The sequence below is a fragment of the Elaeis guineensis genome, chromosome 1 (assembly GCF_000442705.2).
Source record: "Elaeis guineensis isolate ETL-2024a chromosome 1, EG11, whole genome shotgun sequence".
NCBI lineage: Eukaryota > Viridiplantae > Streptophyta > Magnoliopsida > Arecales > Arecaceae > Elaeis > Elaeis guineensis.
The window spans coordinates 158,567,636-158,585,300 of record NC_025993.2 but is presented as its reverse complement, the minus strand read 5'-3'; the positions used below and the strand labels follow the sequence as shown (position 1 = coordinate 158,585,300).

General features: G+C 37.0%; 1 protein-coding gene across 4 annotated transcripts; it reads left to right on the top strand.

Annotated features, from left to right (window-relative positions):
- The first annotated feature begins 316 nt into the window (after positions 1-316).
- On the top strand, positions 317-17,324 carry LOC105039299 (uncharacterized). Of its 4 annotated transcripts, none has more exons than XM_029262776.2 (14): positions 317-607; positions 696-831; positions 915-1,101; positions 2,280-2,321; positions 4,628-4,699; positions 5,172-5,307; positions 5,458-5,615; positions 6,916-7,000; positions 7,692-7,861; positions 8,339-8,500; positions 11,567-11,716; positions 13,621-13,881; positions 15,970-16,248; positions 16,968-17,324. In XM_029262776.2, the coding sequence occupies exons 1-14, from the start codon at positions 550-552 to the stop codon at positions 17,214-17,216; spliced, it is 2,145 nt and encodes a 714-aa protein (XP_029118609.1). In that variant the 5' UTR covers positions 317-549; the 3' UTR covers positions 17,217-17,324. The 4 variants fall into 4 exon arrangements, with proteins under 4 accessions (XP_029118609.1, XP_010913708.1, XP_073101723.1 ...); XM_010915406.4 differs by having other exon boundaries at positions 915-1,116; XM_073245622.1 differs by having other exon boundaries at positions 915-1,161; positions 8,339-8,450; positions 11,658-11,716.
- The last annotated feature ends 341 nt before the right edge of the window (positions 17,325-17,665 follow it).

Below are 17,665 nucleotides of genomic sequence, written 5' to 3'. Positions count from 1 at the left end.
ATGCGATCCAAACTGAAAATTTTTGAAATTAGGAGGGATATAATCGAAATCCATTTCAAACAATTCTCGTGATAGAGGGATATTTTTATTCATTGAAACGATAAGCGAATGCAATCAGTGGTTAAGCGATCGTCAGAATTTTATTGGAATATTTTGGTAGTTTGAGAGATCTGTTTGATATATTTTAAAGTATAGGAGATATAAGTGTAACTTATCTAAATTTGATAGGATGTTTGTATAATTTAATTTTTTTATTTATATTCACGTGCATTGCACGTGTTACGTACGAGCCAGCCAAGTCTCCGGTGCCCGCACCTTGGCGAAACTTCAGGGTGCGTGGCGCCCTCTCGCGCCCCTCTTCTTCCGCGTCTCGCCGCCTGCGGCTCGCTTTTCTCACTTCCGCTCTCCTTTCTGTCTTCTCCGCTTCGCTCCCCTCCAAGAAACGAATCTCTTCTCCTCTTTCTCTCGCTCCCTTCTATCTCATCTCGCCCTTTATCCCAGATTGGTTGATGTGATCAAAGAATCGCATCAAGAATCGAGGGTTAGCTCATGAGGAATGCTCTCCCCAGACTCCTCCGTCGCCCCCGCCGATCTCTCCCCTCCCCACGTACCTTACCTCTCTTTTCTATCTCTCCATCGTTCTCTAGATCGATTTCCTGCTCCGCTCTTTGATTCTTGATGAAATCATGGTGCAGCTCCTCGCAATGGACGCGATTCCTCGGAAAATCCCCCTCTCAAGTGTTTCTTGGTGAGATGCCAGGCCATTCTTGCAATCAGAAGCTGTCAAAGAATCGATCATATACGCCCATCGGATCATCTACTACGACGGCGGTCAGTGCATTCTTCTCTTCTCTCTCTCTACGTTTGTGCGCTCTGCTGAATTTATTTATTTATTTTTATCGGTAATGGTTTAGGTTTTCTACTGGGTTTACGAGTGTCCACGGCGGGAGGCCATCGGCGGAGTATGCGAAGCTGAGGAAGGAGTCACTGGAGAGTCAATTCGGGAACATACTCGGAACGTATGGCTCCAAGACATGGTTTGCTTACCAACGGTTCGGTCCCTTCTTGGCATTGTACAGAGCGGCGATTATCTCGTTCCAGGTGGCCAAGCTGACCGTATGGCACTTCTTGCTTCAAGACATAAATAAACGTGCTGTTAAGGTGTATTGATCATCTTGATTCTTTGTTGTTTTATGAGCTGTGCTTGTGACAGATCGAGAAGATTAACAGCCGTTTTCCATTCTTTTGGGCAAGATTGTGTTTACTATTCTTTCATATTGATGGTCATCCATTTTGTCTATCTGGCAAATTTATGTCATCTTCTTAGGTTGTTTTTCCGAGAAATTTAATTGTAGATATGTCAAGTTTTCTGATTTAGCGCTTTTAGATGCTATTCAATTTTTTCAAAAAAAAAAAAAAAATTCTTTTGGTCCTCCTCAGAGTACGTGAATTTCGTGCCAAAGGATAAGATCGGTCTTCAAGTAGTAGATTGACTAGAGTAGCTGGTTGTGTACAAGTAGATTGCTATGTTAAGAACGATCAGGGAGATGCATCCAGTAACCCAATTAAAAGGGGTCCTCGAAGGTTTCTTGCAAAACCAGAATTCTTGGAGTCCTGTAGTATATACGAATAAATATACAAATTCAATTTTATTATAGGTTTTTGTTTAGACTTTTTGTGGTCTTGTTTTAGGTAACTGTTTGTCCGTTCAAACTCACAGGGGGAAGTCTTCCTCAATCTTTTTCTTAGGGATACTTTATACCTGTTATATCCTTTATATGAGACTTAAGATAACTGTTAGATCCTATACATTTGTAAGCCATGGCTATCATTTGTTGAGAATTGCCTTACCAACCCTTTATAACATTCAATCACTTGCATACTGGGCTCCTGCTAGCAAAAGTCTATGAGAAGGGAGTTAGATATTTCATGAACCTTATCATATCCCCATCCTGCAATGCACTTAATCGCTTTGCTCAAAGGCCCTATGTTTATATCTAGACAGCCATATGTTATAATCCTTCTCTGCACGTGTCTGTATGTGTGCATGTGTCTGTGTTAGTTTGTGCATTTGTTTTTGGGCTCATTATTTGTCTTCATGTGTTTGCATGTGTGCTTATTTTTAGCTTATCTTTTGAGTTAAAGGTGCTGCTGTAGATAGGGAATCATAACTAGTTCCACGGGGTAGTTATGATTTTGTTGTTTTCTGACCATAGATTCATACTAGTCTCAACAATGACCTAGCTTATTCTTTTTTTTTTTTTTTTGGATTATTTCAGTTTCGAGAGACTTTAATTCGCTTGGGTCCGTTCTATATAAAGGTAAGCTATGGTGTTTTATCAATATGGAATTTTTATATGCAGTAATTGTAACAGAACATCTTTGCAACATTAGCATCCACCTCTTTTTAAATTTAAATTGTTTATATCTTTAATTCTTAAAATCCCATTGGAGCTCCTATGTTTGCGCATCCATTTATCTTGCAGTTATCCTACTTGAAGAAGAGAATACATTGGGTCTAACGGTTACATGGATTGGGTTAAATTCAGGTCTAGTCCATAAAATTCTCAACTCACTAGAATTTCGTCAGGTTAGGAAAATGCACAATTGCACCTCTTCTATCCAGTCTCAAGTTAAGTCTAGGCTGATTTGGTTAAACTTAATATTAAAAGAATAAGTAGATAATAAATATTAAAAATCCCAGTACCTACCCACCTCAGGGTCAAGCTCCTGTGCCACACTTGGTGCTCTGGTGCTTTTGATCTTTGATTTTGTAGGGTTTTAATTATGCAACAGAAAAGGAGGTTTTTTCCTGAGGTTCAAGGCTTCAAGCTCTCTCCTGCTCGCCTTTTTCAAAACTTTATGTTTTAGACACCTCTTAATCTGCCCACCACACCCAGCACCAGTAAGGTGTGGCTAACATGAACTCAATTTGCACATGATTAGGTTGTGTTTGAGTTGCCTCAGATTTTGCCAGGTCAGAAAATTCAGTTTTTCGCAGCCAGATTATAAGATTTAAGGTTGTCAGACTTAGTTACAAATATCCTAATTTGGCTTGAAATGCTTTTAACTGGACATTCAATACTGGTCATATATGAATGAGTGCAATGTTTTCTACTAATGGTTGACAAAAGGACTTTATGTTTGTCTTTTGAAGAATATTTTTTTTTATTTAAGTTTATCTATATCTTATAAATGGTAAAAGTAGGAATGCTTTTTTAGATCATTGCTTTTAGCTGCTTATGGGAGTCCCTTTTTTTTTTTTTTTTTAACAAAAAAAAGATATAACATGGAAATGCATCCTGGGTTGGGATGCATCAGTCCTTGATACCAAAAGAAAAGAGCTAAATTTGTATTCTTAAGTTGGGTCTTAAGAGCAGCTGGGATTATTTAACTCTGGGGAATTTTTGTTACAAGTTACAATAATCAGGAAAAAAAAAAGGAAGGACTAATTTTCCTTGAAGTTTGAAATAAGTGTCTAATCAGACATAATGATTCAAAGAACTGAAATTTATGATTTTTGGCAACATAAAGTGTAAATATTTTACATATAGAAACATAAATTTGCAATTTACTAGTTTGTTGGGAAAAAAATCAGAATAAAAGGTGCGGTGAGTTTTCTGGAATCACTACAAGTTGCCAAGATTTGAAAGACTATGGTATGGGGTATTACAGTCATCTATCAGTATGCATGTACTGTGTAAGCATGCACAGCAGTACTGGGCTCAGTAAGTGGCAATACAAACTATTAAGCCTGGAATTTGCAAGCTTACACTTAAAGCAGTCAAACTAGTCATAACAACTCATCCCTGTATTGTTCGTATATGGGTTGAAAACATAAATTCATAGCCAACTCACTTATTCGATGTGCAACGTATGCAATGTGCCAACCTGATTAGGGCTTTTTAGTCATATACTTTTGAAATGGAAACAGCACAGGACCATGAAGAGATATAGGGCTGGGTGTCAAAATGAAGGGAGAGGGGGAGCGGGGGGAGAAGAAATCAAAGTGGAGAAGTAAACATAATAATCCTAAACATAGTGGTTGCTCTAACCATTAATTGCTTGCCCTTTCTGATCACTCAAACTAAGCCTTGATCACCATGTGGTCCACTAACCATTACCATCATCCTAGGGGCCTGGGTCTTGGGTTTTAATTGTTTGTCCAACCCATAAGCCACTGGGTTCAAGTGGAAAACCCAAACCTGAACTATTCATAATTGGGTTGGTAACAACTACCTGGTTGATTATTAAAATTGTGATGGAACTCCATTTAATTTGGGGAGGTTTGGACAGTTGGTGGTTTTGGTCAGAAACTGCCTCCCACTTGTCAAACTCATGTCTACACATTCTAAAAGGTCCATCATTCAACAGATTCAAGAAAAAGTTGTGTCCAAAATCTACTCTACGTTGGATTTTGCATCTAGGTAGCAATTGTTTCTCACTAATTGTTACCTATTATGATCTATTTGTATGAGCTTTGTGCTTAATTTGTGTTCCTGGTTTTTTTTCTTCATCTTAGCTTCTTCATCAAAAGGATTCAAGGTTAATGTTAAATGCCTAATTAGTTATTGGCATAAACTATATGTTCATTTTGGCTATATCCTATAGTTTTATTCTTTTGCAGCTTGGGCAGGCATTGAGCACACGACCTGATATCTTACCCACTGCCTATTGCCAAGAGCTGTCAAAGCTACAGGTATGTAGCTCTCAAGCTAATCAATGCATCTTTTCAAATTTCTGATATTAGTCTAAAACAGCGATGACTTGGCCTTTATTGGCAGATGTTGTTTATTTGATCTTTCAGTAGATTTTGTTTTCAGGTGTTCTATTTCCTTTGTTTTTTTTATTTTTTTATTTTTAGTAATGAATTAAACTTTATCCTATTAAACCAATTGAGTATCTTCAATGTAACACCGTAATCTTGCTGGAAAAAAAATAAAGCAAGGTAAGTTGAACTGTTGAAGTGAAGATGGGCTTCTTAATGGACCATAAAGTGTTCTTGCTACCGAAACTATTGCATCTAGAAAACATTAGGCAACAAACTCTGCATGCCAATTGTCATCAAGTCAAGATTTTATGCAATTGCTGTCAATTTGTCCACACAATTTTTTTCTCAATGAAACCTTTTTCTCCCTCAGTTTGTGAGCTGAATGTTTTATTTACAACAGGATCAAATACCACCATTTTCTACCCATGTTGCAATCAAATCTATTGAGTCTCAATTGGGTGCACCAATTTCCCAAATATTTTCAGATATTAGCCCCAAACCTGTTGCGGCAGCATCATTGGGGCAAGTTTATAAAGGTTAGAAATCTACAATTGTTGTTCGATCTGCCACTTTCACTCTGAGTTTAAACATTTATGATAATTAGTTCCTTGTCTTTTCAAGCATGCAATTGAAGCTTTGAGTTTCATGAGTTTAAATGCATTACTTTGATATTTCAAGTCATACAGCTCATCTACATTCTGGGGAGCTTGTAGCTGTCAAAGTGCAACGACCTGGTATGGCAATCTTGTTGACTCTGGATGCACTATTGTTCCATATGATTGGAGGCCAACTGAAGCGATTTGCAAAGGCTCGCAAAGATTTATTGGTAGCAGTGAATGAGATGGTGTGCTCACTGTCACTACTACTATTACAACTACTACTACTATTATTATTGTTGTTGTTTCATATTGTCATCAATCATCATCATTATCATCTCAACAAAGTTGTCATGAATGTGTCTATCTGATCGTTGTGTTGGTATTCTTGTATCCATGTTTGCAAATAATAATATCATTTTCAATTATCATTTTTGAATGGTATGGTCATTCTCTTTTTTTAATCATCATCATCATCATCTCAACGAAGTTGTCATGAATGTCGTATTCTTGTACCTATGTTTCCAAATAATAATATCATTTTCACTTATCATTTTTGAGTTGTATGGTCATTCTTTTATTTAGCTAATCGATGTATTAAATCATGTATATCGTTTTTTTTTTTCATGCTAAATTGATAAATATGTCATAGTGCCATGTAATCAGAATTTAACACAGATTTTACCAGACTTTAATTTAAACGATGCATATAGATGCAAATGGTGTATTGTTGTTAACTACATGATGGCATGCCCAAGCAACAATTGTGTTTGTGGTGGTGGTGGTGTTGCTTCAGCTTTTACAAGGGTGCTGTAACCTATTATTCAAGTTGAGGAATTAGGCTGAGGAGTTACATCACCTTAACAAAATCTATATATCTGTTATCTTACACTCATCATCTTTATGTTTTTCATGAAGCAAGTGGAAGTACTTCCGAGTAAGAAAATGGGAGTAGTCATTTCAAATGGTCACTCTGACTTGTGATCGGCTTATGATTTCTTTGTCTGAGGGGCAAAAATGATTAAGAGTGGACTTTAACAAGTAGGAAACCAAGTATTATTTATTATCATCTTGGGTTTTGGCCCCTGGGAGTGTCAAAGCTAATAATTGTGGATGTTGTCTTTTTTTTTTTTTTTGGGTTATCTTTAGAAAGAGCAGAGAGATTGTAGAACACTTGAGATCAAGGTTCGCTGTTTGGGTACCGGACCCTATATCGGTAAAATTCTGTTATACTATCGATATGTGGTATAATATGGTGCGACAGTGTCGCTATAGGATGGTATAATGTACCGGTATAGTACGGTACACCCTATATCAGGTAGTATATGGTAGTACAATAAACCATGCTTGAGATGCTTCTTTGGCTCTTTGCCTGTCTTAATTTGTCAGTAAGATTATCTAATGATTGTGAACATTTGTGCCCTTTTGTTAATATAAGGAACCCTTTTTAGAAAATTTTAATGATATTTTGCACAATGTTTTTGCCTAAAATTCTGCCACAAGATGATTTTTGTAATGACACTTGCAATAAATTTCTGGAGTGAACAGGTTAGACACATGTTTGATGAAATTGATTATATCCTGGAGGCGCAAAATGCTGAAAGATTTTCTTCTCTCTATGCATCTACTCCAAGTAAGTTCTCTTAGATTTTTTATTTTCAGGCAGTGATTATTAACTTCTTTGGTTGGACATTGATATGACTGATGACCACTAGGCTGGACTGCTGGAATACTGTGACATTTGGTTTTGCAGTTTATTACTACTATTTCAGACATTGTTTAATGATGGGGTGTTTCTTCTCTATTTTAATGATGGAGCATTATTGGTTAATTGCATGCTAAACTTGCCCATTCATCTTTTTTTCCTCTCTTTTTTCTAAGAACTGGGGAAAAATTAGTATGTTATATTTGCTGTATTTATTGTCTAAAAAAATATAACATCACTCGAATAGGTATATCTATTTTCTTCATCCTTTATCATTTTTTATTTTATTAGTTCGAATGGCCATTACATTAGCAAATGTCATGCTCGAGAACTTTTGGGCTCGTAATTTCCAAATGAAAACCCTTCCATATTGCTAATTTTCTCCCTAAAACTCAGTATTTTGAGTCACTCGCTTTGTGCTGTGACATACCTACAAATCTTCCTAGCAATATACTTTTTAGCACTTTACCGAATAGATGTTGAAAATATCCATGTCTTACATTTCATGTAATGCAATGTGTAGCTATATGGAACTTTGAGATCTCCATGTTGGTAGATGTAAGTTGCATTAGTGGTTCTACATGCATGATTGTTGACCTTGATTAGCTTTTTCCAACAGCAACTGGTCAGGGTAATCCTACAAGAGGTTCAGGCATCAAGGTTCCAAAGATATATTGGAACTTCACACGTAATGCTGTGCTTACAATGGAATGGATAGATGGGATCAAACTGACAGATATTGACCGTATCGAAGAAGCATGTTTGAATCGGAAACAACTAATTGATCAGGTGTTTATTCACCATTAATCTTCATTTTACCCTTCATTTTGATCTGTTTTATATTAGCTTATCTTTTCCATCTTAGCACTTAATTTCGTGTCTTGAATGTATCAAATGTTGTAATAAAATATCTCTGAAAATCATGATGGCCTTCTTAGTTCGATCCAGTATATAAGAATAATAAGTGAATAACTACTAATATGCTAGGTTAATTGCAAACATGATCTTTATAACATTCATCTTTTAACATCTTTGATTTTGTCACCATGTATTATGTCTTATTCTAAGAAAATAAATGTTAACAAATGTTATCACAAATAAATTTGTGGAGTTGATAATTTTGGTAAATTTCAATATTTGTAGATTAACTACGATCTTGGAAATGATCCTCAAACATTGCAATTAATATGTTTCTGTGATTGTGAAAGCATGGCAATTATATTTGAAATGATAAGGTTTCTTTTTTTATTTTTTTGAATTTGTCAGGGGCTTTATTGCTCACTGCGACAACTTCTTGAAGAGGGATTCTTTCATGCTGACCCACATCCTGGAAACCTTGTTGCTACTAATGATGGATCGCTTGCATATTTTGACTTTGGTATGATGGGAGACATTCCTCGCCATTTCCGTGTAGGACTTATCCAAGTGGTTAGCTTTCCTTGCACTATGATTTACTGCACCAGGTTCATGTAGTGTTGAAATATTTTATGCAGTCTTCTCATATCATTTTAATTTCTTGTTTAATTCTGCATGAGGTCTGTAACTTGCAATAGTGCTGTATGTGCTTTACGATAGATATAAGCACTTACTAGTTCTTTGTCTGATTTCTTCAAGGATTGCATATTGAGTTTGTGTATTGGTTCACATGTGATACTCTTAGTGCAGTGACTTACAAGATGTGAGTTCACTTGTTGCTATATTTGTTTGGCATGATTTCCTCAAAGGACCTACATTTATTCTTAACACTTGTTCTTTTTGTTCCATGGTATGAAACCTCCAACTCTTTGTGGGCTGGAGCGATAAATTTATATGCCCAATCCAGCACATAAGAAGAACACTGTAGGGGTGATAACTCTAAGGTGAATTTGTGGTAAAAATCAGAGCTACCTGAGCTTGCATCAACAAAAGCATAGGAGTCGAATCAGTACGGGGAGATTAATAGAATTTATTAAGATGATATAGTCGTGAAATGAGTTCTGATGGAGGTTACAGTAAAAGCTCAACAAGAGAAAGGGATGGACCAAAAAAATCTCAATGGAAGTTAAAATAGGATAAGAAAAGGCTAGTGAGTGGATGTTGTATTACATGATATGAATCAATGGTGAAAGAAGATTTATCTAACCAAACCTTTAAAAATGGAGATAAGTGCCTTCTGGCTATTACTGGCTATGGTTAGTTTTATTTTCTATTTTATTTTCAGCTATCAAGCTGCCTGATCATATACCTTTTCTGCACCAATAAGGTTCTTCTTTCTGAGACATATTATTTCATCCAATACCATTGCCACTATGTGCATGTACAGATGGTACTTCATGTGGTGTATGATGGCCCTCTTATGAGCTATTTGTCACTTGAAATAAAAAAGAGTGCCACTTTTTGTTGGACAACGAATGGCTTGAACATTAAAAGTGATCACCAAGAAGTTCTGAGAACTTAATAAACCTATATGTGCATCCTATACTTGTTTCACTTGTCAAACCTTTCTGGTTGAGTAGAGCTATCTGACATGCCAATGAAATGATGCAAGTTCTCTGATATACATTGACAATTGAAAATTTTCCGTTTAGCAGTAACTGGACCTTTGGTACCAATATATTTGACAACAGAAGTCTGCATTATTCTCTGAATGACGTTTTGCTAATTCTAGTGTTAGCAGACATGCCTTGAGTTTAGGTATGGCCCCTGAAGTAGTTACATTGTTGGGCCATTTGCCTTGTTAGACTCTTCTGTTTGAGTGGATGGAACACAGGTTTGGATAAAAGTCAGAAAGAAGTTGAAAGAGTTCATAAGAAGGTTGTGCATAACATAGACATGAATGGAATAATCAATAACACAAAATTATGTATATTGGAGTGATCCATAAGATATTCTATGGCTGGATATTAGTTGTAATCAAAACTGAAGAATGATGATGTAGATAACTTGTCGGATGGATGAAGTGTGGAGGTGTTTCTAGGGTGTTGTGTGACAAACCATTTGGTTGGCATGACATACAAGGGAAAACTAATAAACCAATAAGATTGACTGAAAATGCTTGGTTTAGGATGTTGCAGCAATCATGGGAGCCAGCCATACAAGATGAGAGTCCTAAGATTGTGGTACTAGGAAGTCTAGGTGAATAGATAAGTGGAGAGATGATTTTGCCTTTTTTTGATTTTTGAGGGTTGGGGGGGTGGGTCAATAAAAAAAAAGGAGGTTTAGGGGAGAAAAATGAAGTATAGAATCTACAGACAAATTGATCCTAGTATGTAATAGTTAGAAAAGAGGACCACTGCCGACTTCACCCAATAAAATCAAAATAAAAGATGAAACAAAGGCTGAAGCTCCTATAATCGAACGGACTTCTGATGCCCCGATAGCACCAACGGTGGCCTCGGCAGCCCTCTAGCGGCCTTCGTAGGCCATTTCTCCCTCTTTTTCCTTCTCTCCTTTGCTCTCTCTCTCTCCCCCCTTTTTTCTTTCTCTCTCTCTCCTCCTCTCTATTGTGTCGGTTTGGGATGGCGCCTACGACCTCAGCAGTGGCAGCGGTGGCCTTGACAACCCTCCGGCAGCTTCCAAAGGCCGTTTCTCTCACTTCCTTTCTTTCCCTTCTCTTTTCTCTCTTTTCCTCTCTTCTTCCTCTCTCCTGTGTCGGTTTAGGCTTGACACGGAATGGAATGGTGGCGTACGGAATCGTACCATCGATCGACTAGTCTAGGGTCTGGTACCAGCACGGCGAACCTTTATTAGGACTAGTAATCCAAGGCATATTAGAACGAGTAGGAGGGAGAGGGAGGAGGGAGGAGAGGGGGGGCAGGAGAGGGAGGGAGGGGCCAGCATACCTTTGATACTATCATCATTTGAGGCATGATGAGAGAGAAGATAAAGAGAGAGATGGTGGTTTGGTGGTTGTCATCATCATCGTCGTCAATATTGTCATAGGTAGCGATAGTGCTAGCGGCGATGGCACCTTAACCTAGCAAGAGGAATTGTGATAGGAGAGGAGGCTTGTTAGAGGTGAGCAGGATTGGGGAAGATGGAGAGAGGGGAGGGGCAAGAAGGATTGGGAGAGGGGAGAGGAGTTGTAACTCACAAAAGATTGAACCTAGTTTAGTCCAAAATATCCCAAAATTGCTTGAAACCAGGTGGAACCAAACAGTTCAGGCTAGTTTTGACCTGGGATTGAATTGAATGACTGAATTGTTTGATTCTTGGCTGGTTTGGTTCGGTACAGCTTGAACCGTCCAATTTGAATCGTTTGGTAGACTCTATGCGGCTAAGATTCTACCTACTAGGGTCTGTACATCGTACTTCGCATACTTTTATAATATGACTGCGTTTTGTTTTTATAGGTCTTAGTCTTATATTTCCATGTCCTTCTGCACTTAACCCCCCACTTCTCCCCCCATTTCTCTTCTTAAAACCTAAATATGTTGCTTCATGTGCTAAATTTTTTTGATGACCTTTTCTCTTCTGCATGCTAGTAACTTCATTTATGTATTATATTTATCTCAGCTTGTACACTATGTTAACCGTGATTCTTTGGGTTTGGCAAACGACTACCTTTCTCTGGGATTTATACCTGATGGAACGGATACACAATTAGTTGCTGATGCATTGCATGCATCCTTTGGTGATGGAACCCGACAATCAAATGACTTCCAGGTTTGTTTATTATTTTGGTTGCTTCTTAGTGAATGCCTTCCCAAATTGTCTTATTCTCTATATAAGTAACTTGCATGTCGAACACTTTTTGGAAAGAATGTACCATTCTCTTTGCTTTACCAATACAAATTTCCTGATACATGTGCAAAAATAAACTTCTAGAATCTATATTAAGAATAACCATGAATGAATGGAGTATTATAGCAATTAACACTTTTTTTTTTATTACTTGGTGGTGATAAGCAATAGCAGTCAGAAATGGCAGTGAGGAAATTGTATACCAGTTGAATGAAGTAAAATCGTATATCTAAATATTTATTCAAAACTTTATGTTGTTAAAATGCCTTGGTTTGGGGGTTAACCAGTGATATGTATGACTGCATTCTCCCTACATGATTCAGCGCAGCTTAGGGTAGAAGTTATGTTTTGAAAGAAAAATGAAGCAGAATTGTATTGCAGTCATAAGGACAGAATTAATATTACTTGTTTTAACCCATTTTACATAATTAAGATTACTTGTTTTAACCCAGTTTGTACTTATGTAAATGCGGCTTGTATCACTAAAAACCTTCAATGAACAGCCCTACAAAACTTCTACATTAACATGCAATAGATTCATAACAGGGAAGAAATATTGTATAGTGTGAAGAAGTACGGTGATAAATTTTACTGTCTGTCTTGTAATTTAAATTTTGTTGAAAACTGTGCACAATTTCTTTGTAGGGTAGAACAACATATGCAGGTTAATTTTCTGGCATAACCTTGTCTTTGAAAAGGTCAATTTGGTAGATTGGGCAATTGAGTTTTCCATTAGGGCGGTCTTATCTGACACCAATATGAAGCCAAATCAGAATTGACAAATGTGACTGTAGCAAGGGGATGGACTACATGTGAATCATGGACAAATTATGAAAACAGAATAGGCATTCCAAGACCTAAGATGGCTGAACAGTTTTACCCCATTTAGTCCTATCTGCATTAGAACAATTCTAAAACCATAATGGCATTTCAAAGTCTGTGAGCAACTGATGAGGACTATTTATGGACTATCCAAGTTAAAGTTTGGAAGTTTGATCCTGTGGTTCTAGTAGTTCATAGAATGTTCTATTATAAGGAAGGTAAATGAGAAAACGAAAGGTATAAGGGACTAAGATGATGTGCTGTAGGGTTGAGGAAAAAGATGAATGTATGTGGAGTTGCTAATGCTGAGGAGAAGAGTCATTGAAGTTATGTGTGTCTGTAGGACAACATATACTCCTTCCAGTTACTATTCTTGAGTGTCTGGTTGAATCATATGAACATAATCCAAAAGTAATTGTTGATTGGCTAGAGACAGTAGTAGACTGTACTAATTGTCAATGTTAAATTCACATTTCCAGTAAGGTCATTGCTTGTGTTGGTTATGATATATGGTCCTTGGAGATGGTTGCCATATACGCTGGTGAGCAGCCAAGAATGATGGTATTACAGCTACATCAAGCGAAGAGAAATGCTATCAATTTCAATAAATTGTGGTGACTTTTGGTTTCTTCTCTCTTTTACTGTTTCAAACTTGTACCTGGCTGGAGATGCTTTTCTCTGTTACATATCTACAGCTCCTTTTTCTCAAAAAGTCTGTTACCTGTTATGTGGGAATGATCTCATCACCAAAGGAAAACAGTACTTTGATTCACGGCATTATGGTTTTGGTGCATCATATAATTGTTAAGTGGATTTTCTCATAGCTCAGTGAAAGGTGTTCTGATTTTGGTTCTCTTCCATATGTTTCTGTGGCATTTCATTAACGCAAAGAACTATCTACTTTAGATGTCTGGCAATGTGACATACATGTTGCTGTTATCTTCAAGATAATGATAATCCTCTTGGAACTATATATTCATTACATCTACTGCATTTTACTTTAGGGCATAATGAACCAGTTATATGATGTCATGTATGAGTTCAACTTCTCTCTGCCCCCTGATTATGCTCTGGTTATAAGAGCATTGGGATCTCTAGAAGGGACAGCAAAAGCTCTGGATCCTGATTTTAAAGTTGTTGAGAGTGCATACCCTTTTGTCATAGGGAGGCTTCTCGCAGATCCAAACCCTGATATGAGAAAAATATTAAGAGAACTTATCATACGTAACAATGGCTCCATCCGATGGAATCGGCTTGAACGACTGGTGAGTGGTTAATTTTTAATAACATGTATCTTTCTCCTGCACCTGTACTGCAATTTAATTAAGTTTTTCAACTGTTAATTTATATGCACTAGACTTTACCATATATTTTAAACTTTTTGTAGCTTTTGGTGTATGAATTATGTTAACTAGCTATTAGTTTATTAGCATCTTTGACTATAGAACCATCTGAGTGGAACATTCATTGATTGAATGATTGGTGCCAGAACATGAGCAGTACCCACACATTTTGCAGAAATTTGTAAAATAGGCATTGTTGTTATGCAGGTCCCATGGGAGTCATACCTAAACATATAGACTTGATAGAACTGTAAATTATGACCATTTTTATGCTTCTACAGTTCTACTCATCTTTTTGATTTTTATCTCCTTATTATTTTGTCGAAGAGATAAGCTGGTGGTATCTTCTTGCCTGATTAGCTATTTTGCCATTGCTGCAGTTCAATCTTGCAGCATTTCATCCCTTGTTTTTTTTTAAAAAGTATCCAATTTTCAAAATCTATATAGGCGCAGAGTACCTTTTTGGTTTTTATTTAGGATAATCTTAGTGGTCATTATGCTTTGTTTCATGGTTCTTGATGTAGCCTATTTATCTGTTTTACCATTGCTGGCACAGTTATTAGACCCAGACCAGACCAGCTGGTTGGATTGGAAACCTGTCAAATCAGGACTAAGTCTGGTTCAGGTTTCCAGTTAGAATGGATTTATGTTTGACCTGCAGAAACCTGCCTGACCTGGCTGGGTTTTGGTTGACCCAAGTGATCGTTGGGTTTCAGAAACTGGGTTCCTCTTAATTACACCATAAAACAAGAAAGAAAAAGTTCCTCTTTATAATGCCCATAAAACAAGACTCAGTGCAGGACCCATGGATCGAACCATGGATTGCAAGAAGCAGCTTACTCTCTTAACCAATACAATTCATTAACAAGTTATCCTATTATCATGATAAAATATATTTATCATAAACATTTTTATAATTATATTAGTTTTATAATTGTATTATTTTTTTTTTAATATGTCCTTGGTCTTACTTGTTGACTCAGATATTGGACCAATGACATGGTGACCCAGCTCCTAGGATGGGTCATTGGTTTCTGCGACAATTGGTTTCTGTAATTTGTATTTTTGTGATAATGTTTGACCCCCTTTTTATTTTATAATAAAGGAAACAAATTCTCGAGATCCATTAGGATATTGCAGCATCATGTTTGCTTCTTTGATTAGGTTATTTGGATAATGCAAGTGGTTTCGGTTGCTCCTATTATGCTTAATTTGACCTTGTTAGCTGTTTCACCTTTGCTGCAATTCATCCTATGCTTCATTTATGGTGTCGGTCTCTTGCTTCCTTTCAAAAGAAAAGAAACAACCTGTTAAGACATTTTGGTGTAGTGGGCACTCATATGCTCCATTTGTTATATTGCTTTTGTTCACAAAGTCTGCCTGCTCAGGAATCATGCAGACATCATCAGTTCTAGTATGTGAGAAGCAGTTGATGATTGACTGAGCAATTGACCTTACCACAGCACCACTTTTTTCTTGTCCTGAAAAGTCAGAGTCAAGACTTATAATAAAGCCTACTCTAGAGGTTTCATGGTGAAAGAGACCTCATAAAAAGGAGGTTGTTCTTATGACATTTAATTCAACATGTTTGTATACATGGGAAATCTTGGACAACTACGACAATTGTGGGCATGCTCCAATATTTCAATCATCCATGAGATCACCAATTAAAAAGATCGACAGATCAGGTTTTTCCAGTAAAACAGTAAAAATTGAGTAAGAAGACAACTCAAGTAATTATTTGTGCAGGGAATCATAATACTGATATCCATTTTGTGGGGATTTTCATTTTAACTGTATTTTTTAGAACTTAATTATTAGTATAAAACATGTGGCAGGTCAAACTTGTATGATAATATTAACATGCTCAAAACATGCAGTAAGATAGTGTTTATATTTTTTCTGGATGTCCTTTTGGCTTCTTGCTCTCTTTGCTGCGAAAAACTTGACATATCTGGATTTCTTTATTTCAACAATTTCATCTATTTCTAATGTGTGGAATACCATCAGGTAACAGCGATTTCTGAAGAGTCGTCTGAATGTGCAAGTGAAGATGCTAGTGATTATACTGCAACAGCTTCAAATGTCCAAGGATGGAAATCCTTTGATACGCGCTCTGTGGTTTCTGCTACAGAAGATCTTTTACATTTTATCTTGTCAGAGAAGGGTTGGAGGATTCGGGTATTTCTTATTCAGGACATAATCAAGGCTGCAGATGCCTTCCTGCAAGAAGCCTCCTTTCCATGTATATCTAACGAGGAAGAAGCAAGCAAAATTTCTGATTCTGAGGTTTGTTAAAGCCCAGTATTTTGGTGCACCGCGTATTTCAGTTTAGATTAGTACTTAATGCAAAATTGTGGAGAAATAGGAGAATGATATTATAATTGGCTATAATGTGATAGTCTGCCACCCATATAGCTGATATAACGCTTGATGAACATGGTTATGCTGATTTGGTAGTTCGTTTGATCCATTTGCCAGATCCAGGCCTGACCATAAACCCATCATATAGCTGAGGGAAGGCTAGATGGTTATGGTTATGCTGATTTGGTTATTCATTTGTTCCCCTAACAGATCCAGGCCATGGTCTTTCCTAGAGAATCAAATTGGCAAGTTTTCATTCCCTTGTATTAGGCATTTTGCCATAGCATGTGCATGGTTTATGCCCTGCATTTGTAGATTGTTTTGTCAGGTGGCTGATTGCGTATCAAAAGTTCTTCAAACATAACCTATATGAAACAGTTTTTTAATGTAATGTGAGTGTATTATTATTTACTTCTATCATAGAGAGGAAAAGTTTATTTTGGCATGCAGTATCAATAATTATATGATCAGCTGCAAAAACATGTCCTTTGTAGTCATGGTAGATAGATTCTTGTGAACAAGTTCGCTAAATTTACATACGCTAGAGAATCAGAACACCCTCTGTACTTATTAGTTTATTGTGATGTGAATTAGAGTACCTTTTCTCAATCTTTTATAACTGTTGTCTGATTCTCATGTGGCAGAGAGATGAAGTGCTTAAAAGATTGGTGAATGGCTTTCAGTCTTTCAAACGAGCTGTAAGTTTGGCACCAGAAGTATGGACTGCAATGTTGATACGCATGTTTGTGAAACCTGAGGTCCATAGATTCCTTTGGGACATAATTTCAGCCTTAGCAATTTATTTCCGTGATAAAATACCAGAAACATTTTGGCTTTGTATGTCAAGACTTCTTCACTGGTTGGAGAAGCCAGATGGATTGCAAGATTCATGAATTAGTTAGTCCTATTAATCATTCAATTATTTCCTAGCTGACACTGTGGAAGAAAATGTTCATGACAACCACACCAGAAGTTCCAAAAGTAAAGCAAGTTTTGTAAAATTTGGGTTCCCTTTTTTTCCCATAATTCATCTCATCTTTGGTGGCCATTTGCATGGGTTTTGTCAAGTAAAGAGGGAACATTTCAGTATGTTGGAATATATGTCGAGCAGGGAGAAGGTATCTTCGTTTGATCTGCAGATGGATTGTGAACAAGCGGTGGATGATTGTAGATGAGCGCAATCTACATGTATTCGAGTTCAGGGCATGTTATTGAAATACCGGTCTATGTGGTATCCTTGATTGGATCAGCACTCTTCTTGCGCTTGTTTGGAAGTTTAAATCCTACGCGGAGACTGTACTTTCTTGAGCCACACAAGCCCACCGTGGTCTTTGGAACTGTT